Source organism: Podarcis raffonei, chromosome 3 (assembly GCF_027172205.1).
Source record: "Podarcis raffonei isolate rPodRaf1 chromosome 3, rPodRaf1.pri, whole genome shotgun sequence".
In the NCBI taxonomy this organism is placed as follows: domain Eukaryota; kingdom Metazoa; phylum Chordata; class Lepidosauria; order Squamata; family Lacertidae; genus Podarcis; species Podarcis raffonei.
Window position 1 is genome coordinate 76,152,427 of NC_070604.1, and position 18,513 is coordinate 76,170,939.

Sequence of the window (18,513 nt, forward strand, 5' to 3'; positions counted from 1 at the left end):
CCTGAGACCTCTCTCTCTCTTTCCCCCTCCCCGTTTTCCCACTCTCCCTGACATACACAGACTGACACACAATTTGGGAGACCTCCCGTTGCGAAGCTCCAGAGGAAAGCAGGTCTTCCTACTGTGCAACTTTAAATGGCAGTGGGCGCGGGCGGTGGCGGAGCAAATTCTGTCAAGCGGGCAGATGTGATGATGTGTATTGATGCGTCATGACATGTCATTTCAAATGGGATGGAAAGCTCTGGGGCCAGAAGAGGCCTTGCGGTTCCTCTCTAAGCCTGTCTTCACTGGATCTGAATAATGGATGGATGAATGGATCAAAGGTATAATTCTGAGCACAGTCGCACACATTCTAGGCTGGTGGTGTCTGAATCCCATTCATTTCTTTGTTTGTTTCTTTAAACAGCGCTGCATTTTGTTGCTTGCTGTCCTATAGCTTGTCTGCACCAGATTTTACTGTGTGTTTGCAGCTGCTTGCGTAGTCCACACGATGTCTACCCTCAAACAACGCCAATCTCAATAAATTGGGGGATACTGGGCTGCCAACTGCTCCACTCAGGGTTGCAGATGACTTGCTTCAGTGTCTTTGGGTGGGTAGAGTGATCGTCACTTTCTGCTACTGCACTTTCCACGCCCACTAATTCCTCGGTGATTTCATTTCTTTTTCCAGCCTTGTTCATAACTATTTCTGGTGCAATGCTGAGTGGAGGAGCGTAGCTTTAGCAAACACATAAGGGGATGCTTTCTGGGAAAGGCTAAACTTGTTTCTCATACAAATAAATGCAGGTGTGGACTTCTATGGTCTCATCTGAATGGTGGGGAAAGTGGATTAACAGCTAAATAATGCTCAAACGTGGACAATCCCCCAGCTGACACCTGTTGTTTCAAGGACATGAAAGAAGCAGCCTCCAGTTTTCAGGAGATACAGCTGAGTTTTCCACATCTGATTTCCTTGCTAACACTCTATGCTCAATTTTGACACAATTTTTGTCTCATATTTTTAATGATTTACCCCATGTTTAAGCCAACCTGTCAGGCAATGGAGGCCACAGGTTGAAGTGGCAAGGCTCATGGGAGCATCTCCTGGCTACGGAACCTGTAAAGCGAAGAGTTAATCAGAGACTCCAAGGATATCAGACACAAGTTATGTAAGCTCCAGAGTATCCATCAAATTAATTAGATCCAATCAGCTATCAGCTACTATAACTCCAGGCAAGTTGCACTAGTATATGCTGTCTTGATACTAATGGCTTTTATAGAGTTGCCACTCAGATATGTGCTGCTGCGCCACAAAGCTGTGATTCTGATCTCGCGCATTCTATTCTGTAGTTGACTGAGCCTCGTGTTCAGGTGAATGTTTTGGTTCTTTTATACAGCTTTCCCTCCGTTATTGTGGTTTTGCTTCATCAGAGGGTTCCACTCTGGTGGCCTGGGGCATGGAGGAAGCAGATTTTCTGAGCCAATGAGGAAACAAGTCATTTGTGATAATAACTGGATTATGGAGAAGATCCACATGGAAACTGATAGTCAATAGAAGGCTTCATTTTGTGGGAAAGTTGAGGAAAGTAGGAGAGGATATATTGATTAAATATTATCCCTCCTCACTCATGCTAGTGAACAAGTAGCAGATTGCTGGAAGCAAGTTGATGGATTCGTTAGAATTTAAGTTAAGCAATCCAGTCTGGCTTGGCCAATCTGGCTTGTTCCTTTTTATTTCCCTCTTAAAAATAATAATAACAAGACAGTCTTGTTTGAAAGTAAGAGTAAAGTTTATTTACATGCAGTGCTCTGAAGACAGGCTTTTCTTGTGGTTACAGTTACATTTGTAGAGAAAAGAAGTCTAAGCTAGGCCTCAGACTTTCTACCTTGTGGCTTCCTTCCTCTGTAAGGATGAGCCATGTGCTGCCTAAGAGCCAGAAGAGAGAAAGATGGCAAAAGAGGAATATGGCTGCATGGCTAGCCCTTTTGTAGGGTCTGCTAGGGTCACGCCCATCTACCTGATCATACACAGGGGGAGGATGCTCTATATCAGGTGTGACAGGAAGTCCTCCTTGTCTGGAGCAACGTTCTCCTGCGTGTCCACTCTAGGCAACAGGAAATGTTGTATTTGACTGCTTCACTGATGATACATCCCACATATTTCACCCGCAGAGGTAGAAATTTGGTTGGTGTTTTGACACTAGCTGACTAATAACTCTTCACCAAGACATTTGGGAGAGATTAATCAATATTGTTCTGCTGTTTTGTTCTAGTCTTAACTTGTTACACTGTGTTTTACAATTTTAAGGTTTATGTATGCAGACCAACCTGAGGCCATTTATGATGAAAGGCAGCATATTAATTTACTGAATGAATTTTTCTTGCCAGCCTCAGGACCATGGATGGGGAACCAGTGTCCCCATGCAGATGTTGTATGAACCAAATTCCCAAATTGCCATTGGCCCAAGCCAATATGGCCAATGGTCAGGTCTTAAGGGTGCTGGAATCCAACATTTGTAGATCTAGAGATTACCCATTGCTGCTGCCTTTCATCAAATATATATTTGTCCTGATGTCTCGGGGCTTCTTCACACATGCATATACTCCTCAGTGCTGAATTACGCAGCACCTACTGACACTCTGTAGAATGCTTGAACAGACTGTTGAGAAGAAATTTCATTTGAATTGAATGCGGAGTGATGTGAAAGTTCCGTCTGCGATGTTAGGCTTGCAATGGTCGATTCATACATGCAAGCCATCATCTGATCTTACTGTCATCAAGTGATGAACATAACGGCATGATCCAACATTTTGTAGAGGGCAGTATTTTGCCACAGCAGCAGGATTGGACAGCTGTGGGGATGATGACATGATTGTTATGAATGTATTGGCCATCCTGGGTGATCAAGTCTATTAAAGTCCCAACAAGCAGTACATTTTTGTGAAAACTCTTGCTATTTCATTCTCTAAAACAGATGTATAAAAATCATTTATGGGGATATTCACCCTTTTGACCCTGAGTGAAGCCAGTTTTTAACACATACGCCCATGACCTATCCAGCCAGATTATGTGAGTTGCACAAGCAACAAATCTCATTTTAATGTTGTGTGGCAATACCAAACAAGTACTGTGTCCCTTTTAATAGGAAGGGCACTGCCCTGAAAAATATCCCTTTAAAAATACATTCCGCCTAATTCTGGTGAAGTCAAACAGCCTCTAAGTGCAGTGTGAAGGGAGAGACCCGGGACATCTTTCAATCTAGAGCAGCTGTTAAAACTGTCAAACGGTCTCAGTGTCCATTTGGCTGTGGTAGTAAATGTGGCACTAATGAGATTGCGGGCCCTGCTTCTGTCCTGCTAGCAAATAAACACCTTCAGCCGCTGACATGTTTGTTACCACATCTGCTTAAGGGATGGGATTAACTATCTGCTTAATGTCACACTTCATTATGCTGTAGTTAAAATGCTACCTCCAGCAAAACTTTAGAGAGGGAGGGGAAAACATGAGATTTGTGAGGAAGGCCGGCTTTCCTGAAATCTAATATGAACAGAAATACCCCCTGCATGAAAGGTATGATAATAGCTTTGGTTGTTGGCATGTGCATGATATCAAGTTACATGGGAAACCCACCACGTGGAAAGACAGCTTATTCTCAGAGATAATATAGAGCAAAACTGGTCAGGTTTTAATGGGCTGGGAGCAGAAAGGGGTGTGTGGAATTCTGTTTGTGCAGTTCCATGTAACCTTTAAAGCCCACAATGATCATGGTGTAGGTTTCTGTAGGGTGAATCCACACATCTGGATTGCAACACAACACAACAGCAGTGAGGTCACAGCAGTGAGGTCACAGCCATATTCTATTACTACTTTAAGTTGAGAAATACGTAGAGAAAGAAGGTAGGAGAGAAATGGTATTATTTTTAAAGGGTGCAGATGTTTGCAGAGGGGACAGGAAGCTTTTCTTCTGTGCACCTCCTGAAGTTAAATTATTTCAGGACCCAAGCAGATAGTTGTTAGTTGAATCTTGGCTGAGTTGCAGAGGGGCCATGGTTTCATCCCAGGTTTAATTCCAGGCACTTCCAGTTAATGGATCCCTCCAGTTGGGAGGGATGGGGAAAGCCTCTCCCTGAGAGCTGTTGTTAGATGGAGTAGATGTTAGTTAGTGGGTAAAGATGGGGCAGTGGTCTGCTTCATTGTAAGGCCGATTTGTTTGTCTGAAGGTAACTAGACTGATGCATACAGTGAAAAACCAACAAAACAGTTCAAATAAAGAACAAAATTTGATGTATAGATTAAATACACAAGTGACAATTGGGGGGGGGGGAGTTATGCACAAGCCCTATTGAAATTTCTTCTTCTTCTTCCTTATATTTATTTGTTGAATTACCCCTGCCCCCATAATGAAACTCAAAGTAACTTACAAAAAATGAACATTTGAAACAAGTATAAAACAGTCCAAGCTACACAAATAAAATAATGACAACTGTGCTCTTGTGCGGTTCTCATTCATTTTAATAGCATTTATGGATTTTGTAAAGGATGCTTGAGGAATTCGAGCTTTGCAAATTCCAACACATATTTGTGAAATGTGTTGGAATACCTTGAAATATTTTGAAATGGAAATGCATTTTTCAAGGATTTGAATAAAAGTAATTTTAAGAAATATTCACAGAGCAACAAGGAACTGGGCCTAAATAGACTTGTGGATCTTATGGGACAATGAAACAGACCAGAAACAGAGTGATTCACCTGCCCCTAGTTCCCATATTTCCTTCCATTAGATTTTCCTTGCTGATGTGCCTTTATGGGTCTTTTAAACTTTTTAAATTGTAACAATAGTTAAATCTTAAGCAGAAATGATTTTAAATGATTTGATTGTGGTCATGCTTTTGCTGATTTAATACTTCTTTTAAAGTAAATCATAGGAAGTTCATTATTTCTCATGATGAAATCCAGAAATTCTCTCATCCAGTGTCAAGGATTCAAGAAGCACTAAATTTCCTTTTTGAGCCCTTCTGGAAGTGTAGTGTGCTTCTCCACCACATCCACAAAGACTAGGTTCTGAGCAGTTAAATATCACTAGGTGACCCCAAAATTTCACGCACGAGTGTCACAAGTCATATGAAACTCACCACCTCCCTCTCACTGCCAGCAACCTGGAAGTTCACCTCTTTTATTTCTGTATACCACTGGTCAAATATTAACACAGCATAGTTTGCCAGTAGAAAGCAAATGAGCACATAGCCTATTAGTTTATTAAGTAGGCAATAACCCGTTAATCTAATGTCGCAACACCAGAGAGTGCTGGAAAAGTAAGGATATAATAGCTGCCTTGTTAGTTTATTTTCCTTGAGCATATAATAAATAGGCCTAAATTATGTTTCCCCAAATGAATTCATATTAAATACAAAAGTTCATTCATTTTGAAAGTTGACAGCTTCTCAGTGATATGCATTCATACTGGTGCAATAATTCAGGCTGAAAATTTCATTCTGGTGATTTCAAAGTAAAAACTGGAAATTCATCCACTGAAATTATTCATTTTCAAACGGGATCTGTTTCATTATGTATTCTTTACTGAAAGCCAGCTTAGATCAGGTGACTATATTACCTGTATATGGTGAAAAATGTATCTGGAATAGGTAATTTGACATTAGAATATAATTTTTACTTTCAAATAGGAAACAATTCTCTCCTTTTTGTTGATAACAAATGTTCACTGTTTATTTGAAATCTAATAAATCTCTATTCTGACCTCACCCACAGTTTGGCTAGCACCATAGTTGAAACTGAAGCCTCAGCAGCAAAGGCCCTTTTCACGTTAGATCTCAAAATTATCTTTCAAGATTTCCCATGCTATTTGGATGGGTGAATATCAGTGTGGAGCAGAACAGGAACTGAAACTGAATAAAAGCTGCTCAGGTTGGTTAAATCTCTCTGTGTCTTCGGCCCAAAGCATCCCCCCCCCCCGAAGCCAGTAATAGCAACTCAATGCTGCCCCCTGATGTTTGCTCCTGTCCAAAATAACTTCAGATTCTGCTCTAAAATGGGCAGCCAAACATGTAAGTGGACTGACGTCACTAAAAATAACACTTTGAAATCACTGTTTGGATGCTTGAGAGCATTAACCAGTTCCGTGGCTTAACTGCTGTTTTAAATAACTTGGCTGCTTCATCCCATTCTAATTTCCAGACTGGATTATTGCAATGTGTTCTATGTGGGGCTGCCCTTGAAGACAACTCAGGAACTACAATTGGTCCAAAATGCAGCGGCTGGGGATCCACTTAGATCTTCCATAACCCCTGGGACCTTCAGGTGAAAGAAGGCAAGTAATGAATTAAAGTAGCAATAATAAGTATTCTGATTATAATTTATATTATTTTATTATATGTATTGTGTTTCAGTTTTACAACTTCTGTAAACCACCTGTGGATTTTTGGCTAAGTTGCTCAACTTTTAACTCTGCTTTTAAGTAGAAATTTTAGGTTTTCTTTCAAATCAAAATACAGAAATCTGCACCAAAGTTAATGGAGCACAAGGTTTCTACATTAAGGTTACCAAATGTCCCCATTTCCCAGGGACAGTTCCCGGATTTACAAATCAGCCCCCATACAAAATCCATTGAAGTTGAAGAGTGCCCCCGGATTCATTAAAAAAATATCTGGTAACCTTATTCTATATGCAACCGGGGGGTGGGGAGTTGATTTGGGTTGGGCTGGGGTCTGAGCTTAGTTGAGGACAGTTCAGAATTGTGCTGGCTTCCATCCATAGAGCCCAAGGGTTTTTGGGTAAAGTGGCTCATGGTGTCCATGCATCTTCCTTGCCCCAGTAACGGTGCATGTGTTGTTAGAAGGCATTATGGCATGGTTAAAGAACAACAGCTAGCTGGGCTGAAACAGAGAGGGAGAGGGCTCCACCTTCTGGCTGACAGGAAATCCTCTCACCTGAACTAGGAAACCACACTGGGGTGTGCAAGTAGCTCAACCACAAAACCCTGAAGTGAGCTGAACAATGAAAGGTGCAAGCTAATACGTTCATTGTCCTGGATTCTTTTCAGATCAGATTCTGCGGTGGTTACTAGTGCTACATAACCCCACTTTTGTGGTGACTGTGGGCTTTCAATTAGGGATAAATAATAGTGTTCATATCTCCCTTCTTTTCATGTATACATGGAGGTCTTACAGAACTGCCAATAAAGGCTTAAATTGTGGAAAGACCTTGGTGGCTGTTTCTGGGCACCCTGTCAGTGGAATGCTTGAGCCTCAAGGAAGGACATAGCTCATATCATCTGTTGAGATAATATTTCACTCCTAGTCACATCCCGGTTGTTACAGCTGAAGCCTACAAAAAGACTGAAAAGTTCTGGTTTGCATTGAATGCAAAATATTGATTAAAAACAGACAATCAGGACACGGTTTAACAATGCCTGCAAGTCTCATAGCTTTCAGTGGAACTTCTGCATACTAAAATACACGCTGAATTTAATAAATGGGACTCTTCCCAGTATTGGGGACATTGGGGATTGGGATGATATGATCAAGGAAGAGAATGGCTTGACTGATGTACCAGATGGCCCACTTAGGAAGATGATCCATTAACTCAGAATAAACTCATTATCCCATTAAAAAGCAGGATTTTCAGTCCCTTGTTTTATAACTGTGATGAGTTGGCCTTGGTGTTTACACAGAATGGGCTGAATGATTAACTGTAAGCTATACGGACGCTATTAGGTCTGTTTGACAATCATAATGACCTAGGTTTGTTTGAGGAGCAGTATTGCCAAGGTGCTGGAGCTATTTCTGTACAAGGTGTTATGACAGCAGCACGACTGCTTTCGATCTTCTTGCTATATCGTATGGGACATGGGACATAGTCTGTTGCACTGGTAAAACAAAATCAGGCACAATTACTTTGTAATTGCTTCAAGGTATTTGATAAGCTGCTTTGCCTTAGCATGACCAATAATATATTCATGTAAATATTGGATGAAACTTGTAGGACTTACATAGATCTTAAGAAGCAAATATCATGTCTGCTTGTATTGAAAGCCTCTGAAATGGATGTTGATTTGCATTTGCAAGGCAGCAATTCCACATTCATGCTCCCTATGCAATCTTTATACAAGTTAACAAAAATTCATTCCCTTCCTGGTTTATCCTCACAACCCAGTAAAGCAGGTTCAGCTGATAGTGACAGAACCAAGGTTGGTTTCATAGTTAAGTGAGGATCTGAATGGCTCTACTTTTGGCATAAGACTTGAACCACTAGAACCACATCTGCTCAAATGTATACCGAGTTTCAATCAGCACTCAGCTCTCTAAGGAAGACCTCAGCTTTCCATGACATCAGAGCAGACAAGCCAATTGCATACTTCTGGGCTGTTGATTGTGGAACGTGCTAGCAGGCTGTGAAAAGGGGCCTTTTTTCTATTGAAAATGCAGCTTTGAGTGGAAAATCTGCAATGTGATGTGCCATAATATTCCTAGCTCCACCCCCAGTTCTTGTGTTGTCACTCTATTATGTTCTGACACCTTTGTGGTTGGGGTTGCAGGTTGAATAATAAGCTGGCTTGTGGACTGATGCAATCACATGACTCTGAATTCTAGGTGAAAAACAAGAATATTAGCTTTTCCAACTTTTACTTTCTTGCCCCAGCTAGCATGGCCAAGTCAGAGCTGTAGTCCAGCATAAACTGGAAGCAATAGTTTCCCTACAGTTTCTGGGACAGTGTAGTCCTTTGCCTCTTCCCTGTATTTACCAGCAAACTGATCAATTCAGCATAGCCTAGTCAAATCCAGTAACACTTTGCTCCAGACTATATTTCATCCCTCTGCAGATGCTTGGTCTTTAGAAATGCAAGTCTTGGGTTGCATAGCAATACTGGGCAGGTGGGAATTTCTCAGACAATGGAAAAACCAAGTTAATTCAAGCACTTGAACTAGGGATGGTGTGTGTGTGTGTGTGCTTAGTAATTTGAGTTTATCAGGCAGCTTAAGGTGAAGTAAAGGATGCTACAGGTCTCCAGTTCTATTCTTTATTTGCATGCTCAAGGTTGCACTCTTCCTCAACACTGAACTATTTTATCTTGGTTAATGCTTTGACTTTGCCACATTCCCATCTCTGAACTTCTGTTATAAGATGAAATTGCTGAGCAGAAGCCAGGAATTGAAGGTCAAATGCTTTCCGTATTAAATGAAGTTAAACTTCCTAGATGGTTTAGGGTAAATGATTTCATATAGCAATTCTTATATAAGCAGTCTTGCTTCGAAAACTGTTAGGAACAATTCCATATTAAGAGTAACATTTTGTATTTTAACTTGCCAGCCATTTGTTCTATCCAAACACAGATGATCTGCTGTTTCTCCTAACCAGGGAAATCTTAATTCACTTCAAAGGAACAGTAATGCCACCTCGTGGTGGCCAACTCTACTGCAGGAAAAAACTTTACAATTAATTCATACCCTCCCGCACAAAGAATATTAGTCAGAGTTTCTCATTCATAACCTGTAATCAGAGTGAACATCTGCAGTCAATATATCAAACTACGGATGTTTGATGCCTATACACAATATTACTTATATTAATAATTTGCCAACTGGTACACAGAAATGAGTATACTTTACTCTGGGCCACAAAGTGAAAAAAGAGGGGACAAGGAACCTGCAGAGGCATAAAATATGACCTCCCAAGTTATTTTTTAAAAAATAGACTAAAACTACCAAGTTTCAATTTAATCTTTGTTAACGTTAGGACAGGACTTTATCCCAATTTCCATTACTATGATAGCATCAATCACTTTATGAGTTTGGGCACCTTTTTCTACATTTTCGAATAAGCACGATGGGAATGTAGTGTCAAAAAATAAGGTACAAATGCAGATCTTTTTTCACCTATTAAAGGCAGCTGATGTGCATTTCATTTTGTAAAGAATATATTCAGGTTGTGTTCAACAGGGTCACTAGGCTAATGGAAATTTGGCTTACCAAAACAACTGAGACAATTTTTGGAAATTCCCTCCCCACCCTTTGCAACTTCCATATCTCCCTAAATATGTTGCAGAGATCACTGGATATCGCTTCAGTTCCCATTCTACAGATCATCATCTGAGTGACACCGTTGAATAGCGTCCTATAAACACACGTTCTGCCATAGCTTACAAGATAGGCATAATGTTCTCAAACAAGGAAGAAAATTTGCTTTAACAAATTGCTACTTTAGAGCATAGTGCTGTAGAAAAAAAGATGGAGTGAATCATAGGCCTTGTTCCCACATACAGTAAACCATGGTAAATCGTTTACTATATATGCACCAATCTCACCCACTTTGCTCCCCATAATTAACAGAGGAAAAACAAAGCATAATCCCTGACTTAACATCAAGGCTGAATCAGGGATCAGTTTGTTTCATTCAAACCAACTTTGATCAGTAAGCCACAAATCTTCTTTACAGATGTTTTATTTGGAACAAAATTAATCACGATCCCGAGTTCAGACATACACTAAAGCCAGTGATCATGGTTTGTTTTATGCACTAGCAGAGAGGAAGGAGCAAAGTGTTCATCATTGACTTGTTTACAGCAAATCATTAACCATGGTTTTCTGTGATGGGCAAAATTGGAATTACTACATGTGCTGAACTTCTGTAGCTTCAACAATCAGGAATGAGTATCTGACTAGCAAAGTACTTTCACCAAAATGCTAGTGCCAAATTTACTTCTCCACTCTAGGATAAACTCAAGTAAAGCATGTGGATAATCTGTAGCGAGCTAAATATATAATTAAGTATGCAGAGACCTTAAACATACTTACTATCTGGGCCAAACCACTTTTTAAAGAGTTTTTAAAAAAACAACCACCACCACCACAGAACATCAGGAGTAATAATTATCAGAATTTTTCTCTCCTTCCATGCTGTGATCCTGAGGAAAATCTCTCCCCTAAAGAAGATACTTGCATTTCGGAGAAAATTCCCGTTAGTGCCAAAAACTATTAGCCCCTTCCCATGTACCTGATATTCTTTGCAGTTTTTAAAAAAACACCCTACATTAAATGCAAATACACATTTAACACCATGCCTTCATTGGGCCCTCTGCACCACGATTCAGAGAAACAGAAGGGACAGAAGGCTGGCTACCTTACTCACCCAAAATAATGAGAATTTGTCCAATAACAGCTGTCACCATCTTAATTTAAGGTATAAATTTGTATCATGTGTTTGTGCAAGTCCAAAGAATTAAGATAAATTTAAGTGGTTGTGTAGTAGACTGCGCTGACATAATGATCATAAGTTATTCTCTTCTACCATTTACCAGACTGCAACTTACATTTGAATAACTGAGCATGTTTTTCCTTGACTGGCCTCATGTGACTCAAATCCCACTTATGCTGCAAACAATGAAATATAAATGATGAAAGACAGCTTTGGTTTCTTTTTTATTACATCAAATATCATACCAGCAGTATATAGCCTGCACAAAAATTAAGGTTGCACACCAAAATTATTTAAATGTACAGTGCACTGATTTAGTCTCTTCGCAATGGAGTCATTTCTTCTTTAATTCCATCTTTTGTGATAATGCAGATTTTTAGTGCATCCCCAGTGTATACATCTCTTTCTGCAGCAGAAATAAAGACATCCTTGACTAACTGCAAAGCCTTCTCCAGAGACAAAGACACATGCTCCACATTCTGCAAGTTCTTCAGACCAACCTTTCAAAAAGAAAGACATTTTAATTAACCTTTCTGTTCTGACTTTCATTTGACAATTAAGATGAGGGCTACTTTGTTACAGGCCACTACAGGTTTGGCCACTAAAAAAAATTAAATCAAAATAACGTGTAAGGAAGTCATTTGGTAAATAATCACTACATTCATTTGGAGGCGGGGGCAGAATAAGGGAATAAATTAAAGGCCAAATTCGCAAATTCACTTTGGCTGCAATTGCTGGAAATCAACTATTCATAAATGCCATGACATCAAAGTTACGGACAACTGATGAGATGACAGCAGTTTCACATGTTCAAGGTAAGTGATGGATGCAAGCATTATCTGAATGCAGTTATGGCAAATAAAATAGTCATCCTATTGGAATTAATAAAAAAGAAACTGAAACAAGCACAAAGGACCAGTAGAAATTGTTTCCTTTTTATTTAAGTGACCTTCTAATGCCTGTGGCATGATCCATGCTTGGTCAGCCAGAGCAGCACTGCTTTATAGAATGACAACACTTTCAGGAACTCCCAACCGAGCAAACAAAGTCCCCAGAGATGCTTATCAGCCCACCTGCTCACATAATATCTACATTAGTCATCAGTAGGCTAAGAGGAAAGAACCACCAAACTTGTCTAAAGCTATGATGTCTGGGGTTCTGGAAGCAAATCCTAATTGTTCCAGGCTGCCAAGAAGGTAGCCATTTACAAGTTTGTTCTTGTGTATGGAAAATTAGTTGATAAAAGCTTGTCTGTTTCTTACTCTTAATTTTCTATTAGATGAAAACTACTGTATGTCAAATATGGAGGCCATCAGAAGCACAGAAGAAACATTAAGTGCTTCAGAAACAATTCAACTACAATCAAACCTTGGTTCTTGAACAGCTTAGTTGGCGAAAAAATCGGCTCCTGAACGCCGAAAACCTGGAAGTAAGTGTTCTGGTTTTCAAACATTTTTCGGAAGCCGAACATTCGACATGGCTTCTGCTTCAGTGCAGGAAGCTCCTGCAGCCAATTGGAAGCCACGCCTTGGTTTTCGAATGGTTTTGGGAGTCAAATGGACTTCCAGAACGGATTAAGTTCGAGAACCAAGGTTCCACTGTACTTCTATGTCAATGTAACCGCTAACCAGAGAGTCATGTCTGAAATCTTACCTGGTTGTCCAGCAGAGGCTGCAGCATGGCACTAGCTGATCCACCAGCTTTGAAAGTATCTCTCTGGTAGGAGCCTACCGGATCAAAGCTGTACACTGCACCCTTTCCTTAAGAAGAAAAAGAAGCTGACATTAGAATCACAAGCAGCAACCATGAATAAGGTCTAATAGCTGGAGCAGACACACACAAAAAAGGCAACAGCAGCCACTTCAGTTTGGAACCAGATGATGTGGATTTGACAGAAAGAGTAATGAACTGTCACCTTAAATAAAAGTGGGTGAGAAATTATATAGCTACCAAAGCATAACAAAATTAACCACACAATCCAAAAGAATGAACTCGAAACACAACCCAAAAGAATGAATTCCAAAAATCCAACAGGTATTGGCCCATTTCACATGCAACTCTAAGGCAAACCACAACTTGCCATGAATGAACATTGTGTGGGTTCCTGCAACAAAAACTGCAGTTGCAGTGCTCCATCCCTGGCCCTGCTGCCACCATGCTACCTAGGGCTGAGCTATGATTTGTCTTAGCATTAAGTCTCAAGCTGTGCTTATGGTTTGTGGTAAACCATGAACTGTAAACCAAGAACAAACCTTAGTTTACAGTTCATGGTTTGTGTGAATCATTTTAAATCAATGGCCTGGTTCATACATTATGCCAAGCCGTTCTCTGCTTAGCCAATGTATGGTCTGTTTGAATGGAGGAGTGGCTACTCCAGACTGTTGCAGAGCAGTAGAAGGCTTGGGGCTTCATGGACATGAATGTCATGGTTCCTGAAATTTGTTCTGATTGCACAGATAAAATTTCATGGCTATACAGTGGTACCTCGGGTTACATACGCTTCAGGTTACAGACTCCGCTAACCCAGAAATAGTACCTCGGGTTAAGAACTTTGCTTCAGGATGAGAACAGAAATCCCTTGGTGGCGGCGCAGCAGCAGCAGGAGGCCCCATTAGCTAAAGTGGTGCTTCAGGTTAAGAACAGTTTCAGGTTAAGTACGGACCTCCGGAACAAATTAAGTACTTAACCCGAGGCACTACTGTAATTCTACAGGATGTGTTGCTAGTGTGTGAAAACAGTCAAGATCCCAGGATCTCCAGGCATGCACCTCCAAATGGTGGAGACATCAGGCGCCATCCTGGCACCCAGGCATCTTCACTTTGTCACAAGCATGATAGCCAGGTACAAAATACATTTGGCGCCTAGCGAATTTTGAATGCTGCAAGAGAGACTTATATTTACTAGGAATTCAAATTAGACTTTACCTTCTTCATCTAATCCACCAATTATGTTGTAAACATAGTAAGGGAAGAATCTTCGAGAATACAGGATTGTAGAAAGCATGGCTGCAATAGCTCCAGCACTCATGGTCTTGTTATTGGAATGTTTGTACATCTGGAATCAAATGGCAAAATTGTTATAACAGAAAGAAGGTGGAAGTTCATACTGAATGTTTCCCTGAAATGAGCTGCAAAACAGGCAAGATGGTCAGATTCAGACTACCACATACTACTCTACCAACAGGCAAGAAAAACTAGTTATCATTAAAGGGTAAAGGAGTTCCTTAAAACATCTGGCATCACCCAATGTTGTAACTGTACACTGAAACAGCCACCTAAGTTTTATACACACCCCTGAGGTTAAAAAACAACAAAAACGCAAATTTACTTTCTAATCCACAATGCTACAGCTGTTGTGCAGAGAAATTATATTTGATTCACCACTATGCCATAGGAATTTCTAGGCTTAAAAATATTTTCTTCGCATTTTTTTATTAGCGTTTGACCACCTCCATTTACAAACATATATAAATAAATATAATTTACCTTTAGCCTTGCTTCAATAATTTTAGTAAGTGTAAGGCAGTCTCCGTGAAATCCACTGCAACCAATGACCGTTGTATCTGTCCTGTACAAATGCAACATTAATATGATTTTAAGTAATCTTGACATGATGAATACTCTCAGATAAGATTTTTTGTTGAAGTATCTTTAGTTGTCAACTGTGACACATTAACTGTAAACAAAAACATCAAAGAATTCCTCTCATTCAAATTTTCATAAAACGGTGTTGTACGAATTACAACTTTACTGCTTAACATGCAGAACCAGGACTGATTCAGTTGTGCATTGATACTTTTTCTATTCAACATGATGATAAGCAACTGTGCTCACTATCACATGGGCCCATGCAATTTGAATACAGTGCTACACACAACTGGAGCAATTATATGGAATGCATTCTTGTAAGACGTGATGGTGATGTACTAGCTGTGAAGGCAAAGTACAACTTACGTCTTCACAGGCCACATGCCACCAAATACCAGCTGCTGGAGACTTGTTGGCTTCTCAGAAGCATCTGGGAACACATGAACCTTTGGGTCTGATTTTGCAAAGCTTTGCTTATGTTTTTAACTCCATGTACTGGTGCCTGAGTATACTTTGGTTCACTTGATATATTCTCCACCAGATCACAGGTTCTCAAAGACACCACAGAATCACATAAAGGAAAAGTGGCAGTAATGCACAGCTGGACCAGCCCCAAGACTCCACATAGCATATTATATAGCATATAGTAATTTGCACAAACCCTGCCATTTACAGAGAAAGCTATGGAGACAGTATTAACAAGTACCATCATCACAAAAGACCAACTGATGTCAATAGAAGGTTACAAGTCAAATGTTTATATCTAGACCACCATTTAAGAACTATTCTACTATAAAGCTAGCAACACAACCCTATGCAGAAGTCCTACTATGTTCAATGGGGCTCACTCCCAAGTAAGTGGATACACAGTATGCCTGTCTAAAACAGTAAAACTAAGTCTACAATTCTATACCCACTTACCTAGGAGTATATCCTAATATGCTAAGAATGCACCCCCAGTTGGAACCTATGAGACATGTCTATTAAGAAAGCTAAAAGGCTATATATTTCATGCATCAAATGAAATGAGTTATGCAAAAATGAGTGGTTTGTGGTACTACTCATACCTAGCAAATTTATTTCCTTTGCCCTGGAAAATTCTGAAGCAATATTATAGAAAACATTTTTGTTTTGTAGTCTGAAATGTCCATGACGTGCATAACCATGTAACTGGGTTTTTTTCCTATTTCACTTTAAAGAATATTACCCAAGAGAAGACACTGACATGTTAGTGAAACATGTTAGATAGTGAAACTAAAACTACTTATTTAGAAAAGGCTGGGCCTACCAATGTTCCAAGAGCTACTACAGCAGCACAATATTTTACTCAGAAGTAAATACTGCCATGTTCAATGGGGCTTACTCCACAGTGAGCGTGTTCAGGTTTGCAGCCCACGTGTACTCAAAAGCATGACCTAACACAACTTTTTGTGTACTTGAATAGCAGGCACACTGCAATGTGCTTTTAAACCGCTCTTTCATTTTCAAAAGCTGCTTGCCATGAAGGATGGAGGAACACAGCCAGAGAATTTCACCGTTTTACCAGATGGCATATTATGTAAGATACAGCCAAGTTAGTTAGTCAGTTAGTTATCATCCTTCTAGCTAAAAGTTTGAAATACTTGAGTTTATAAGAAATCAAATGAAGCTTATGGAAACACCAGGCTTCAGTGAAGTCCTGTTTCAAAAAGCAAAATTATAAAGAATTAAGTTAGCTGCAACGAAGATATGATGCTCTTGATGACTAAGGAAAATTACAATTTTAGGTTCTATCAAGTTAAACTTACAGTTTGTAGCATTTTGGACTGTCCCGGCTATGAATTGCATAGTCTTCACTCAGCCGGGTGTCTGAGGCAACAATAGAAAAGTCTTCACCAGCAATTGCCAATATGGTCCTTTAAGACAAAAAAAGGAACAAATGTTTCTGGGTACTTGGGATTTAGCAAACAATTCAGCTCGGCAACACAAAAACTAGAAATCCTCCAAGTACAGTATTACAGATTTTGCTTTGGAGTTGTGATTGTTCCAATAAAAATCACATCTAACAAGTATTTGAAGACATAATCACATAATGCATTGCAGTAATGCAACCTGCAGATTACCAGAGCATACACAACAGACGTTAGGCTATCTCTGTGCAGATAGGAGCACAGCTGAGCCATCAGATGAAGCTGATGGAAGCACTCTGTGTCACCAAGACTACCTGAGCCTCAAGGGACAGCAATGGATTCAGGAATTCCCCAAATAAGGTACCCACTCTTTCAGCAGGAGTGTAATCCTGTCATTTATTGACTCTTGTCATTCTACCCTCAGTTATCGATCCACGTTTATACCAGAGAATCAGATACAGGCAACCCCTGATTTGAACAGGGGTTGCATTCTGGGTCATTTGTGCATGTTAGTGGAGTGCGTGCAAGCTCGCCACACTCCTGCCCGGATCCAAAAACAGCCTGCACATACGTGGTTGTGCATTCTTTGTAAGCACTCAAAACTAGAGTTTCACTGACATAGCAGCCAGATCTCAGCAATTTTGCTCAAAAACAGGATGCCAGACTAACAGAGTCTCCCCGCCCCCCAAAACACCCCTTGGTTATTGTTTTTCCTTAGTGCACTTGTACAACTGAAAAAATACTGACAGCACTCTGAATTAAAATAAAAAGAAAATCGGATATACGTAAGGTTAAGAGATGAAATACAACTGAGGGAATCAAGGAGTAGCCACCCTCACCAACGGGAAAACCTGAAAATCCATGATAAAAAGGCTGGGTAGATTGGGAGGGTGGGATTAAAACTATTTTGTACAAGTTTTGATCTGGAAAAGCACACCGACTCTGTCGAGACCTTCAGGTGAGCATATGGAGGCCGTGATAACTGTGGGCTCTCACAGGAGGGCAGCGATTTGATGCTCTTGGTGATTGCATTCATCTTTAAAGCTGTCCTAGTGTTTTAAACTTCGAAGCCGCCTTGAGGGGGGGGACTTTCTACGGCCATAAGGCATAGCTGTCAACTTTTCCCTTTTCTTGCGAGGAATCCTATTCGGAATAAGGGAATTTCCCTTAAAAAAAGGGAAACGTAGCTATGCCATAAGGTGGGGTCGGATTGTAATAAAACAAGCACGTCTCGAAGACATAAAAGCCAAACACTAGGAAGTAGGGCTGATCGCGTGCGCCAAGCAAAAACCGCCGTAATTTGGGCAGCCCGGACCGAGCAGCCGAATACAAAAGGAGAGGTCAGGAAGCGGCTGCCAGATACTCACCCGCCATTGAAGGTGTAAGGGGAGAAGCGGTGTTGCACGGCAGAGCCCTGCTTCGCCTCACAACCCAGGCCAAGCGCGGGCTCGGCGTAGCCTGCTGTCGACAGCATCGTTAGCTTCAGAAACCCCGCCGCTTCCCGGACTGCTGCTGCTGCTGCTGCTGCTGCTGTCTCACGGCAAAATGGCGTCTCCGGAAGGGAACCGGTTTCCCAAGCCCTCTCTGGGCGGGATCCTCGACGACTTCCGGCGTTGGCACCTGCGCGTCGCAGCTCCACCTGCAGGCGGGAGGCTGCTAGGACTCACAAGGGGGCAACGGAGACGAAGGAGTGGGGATTCATTTCAAGCTTCAGACCCAAGCGCGCTTCCCGGGGAGATAGAGGCTGAGGCGGCGGCGGCGCTGGGGAGCCCGACTCCCATCCGCGCCAGCCAGCCAGCCTGGCCAATGTTCAGGAGTGATGGCAGTTGAAAAGTGCAGCAACATCTTG

The 18,513-nt window shown here is 40.9% G+C and overlaps 1 protein-coding gene across 1 annotated transcript; it reads right to left on the reverse strand.

Annotated features, from left to right (window-relative positions):
• Positions 1 to 11,399: 11,399 nt before the first annotated feature.
• PSMB1 (proteasome 20S subunit beta 1) lies at positions 11,400 to 18,223 on the reverse strand. Its single transcript, XM_053382461.1, has 6 exons — positions 18,032 to 18,223; positions 16,563 to 16,670; positions 14,674 to 14,755; positions 14,113 to 14,242; positions 12,842 to 12,948; positions 11,400 to 11,688 (listed from the first exon to the last, which is right to left on the reverse strand). Exons 1-6 carry the CDS (start codon positions 18,136 to 18,138, stop codon positions 11,503 to 11,505), a joined length of 720 nt encoding a protein of 239 aa, XP_053238436.1. The 5' UTR covers positions 18,139 to 18,223; the 3' UTR covers positions 11,400 to 11,502.
• Positions 18,224 to 18,513: the final 290 nt, after the last annotated feature.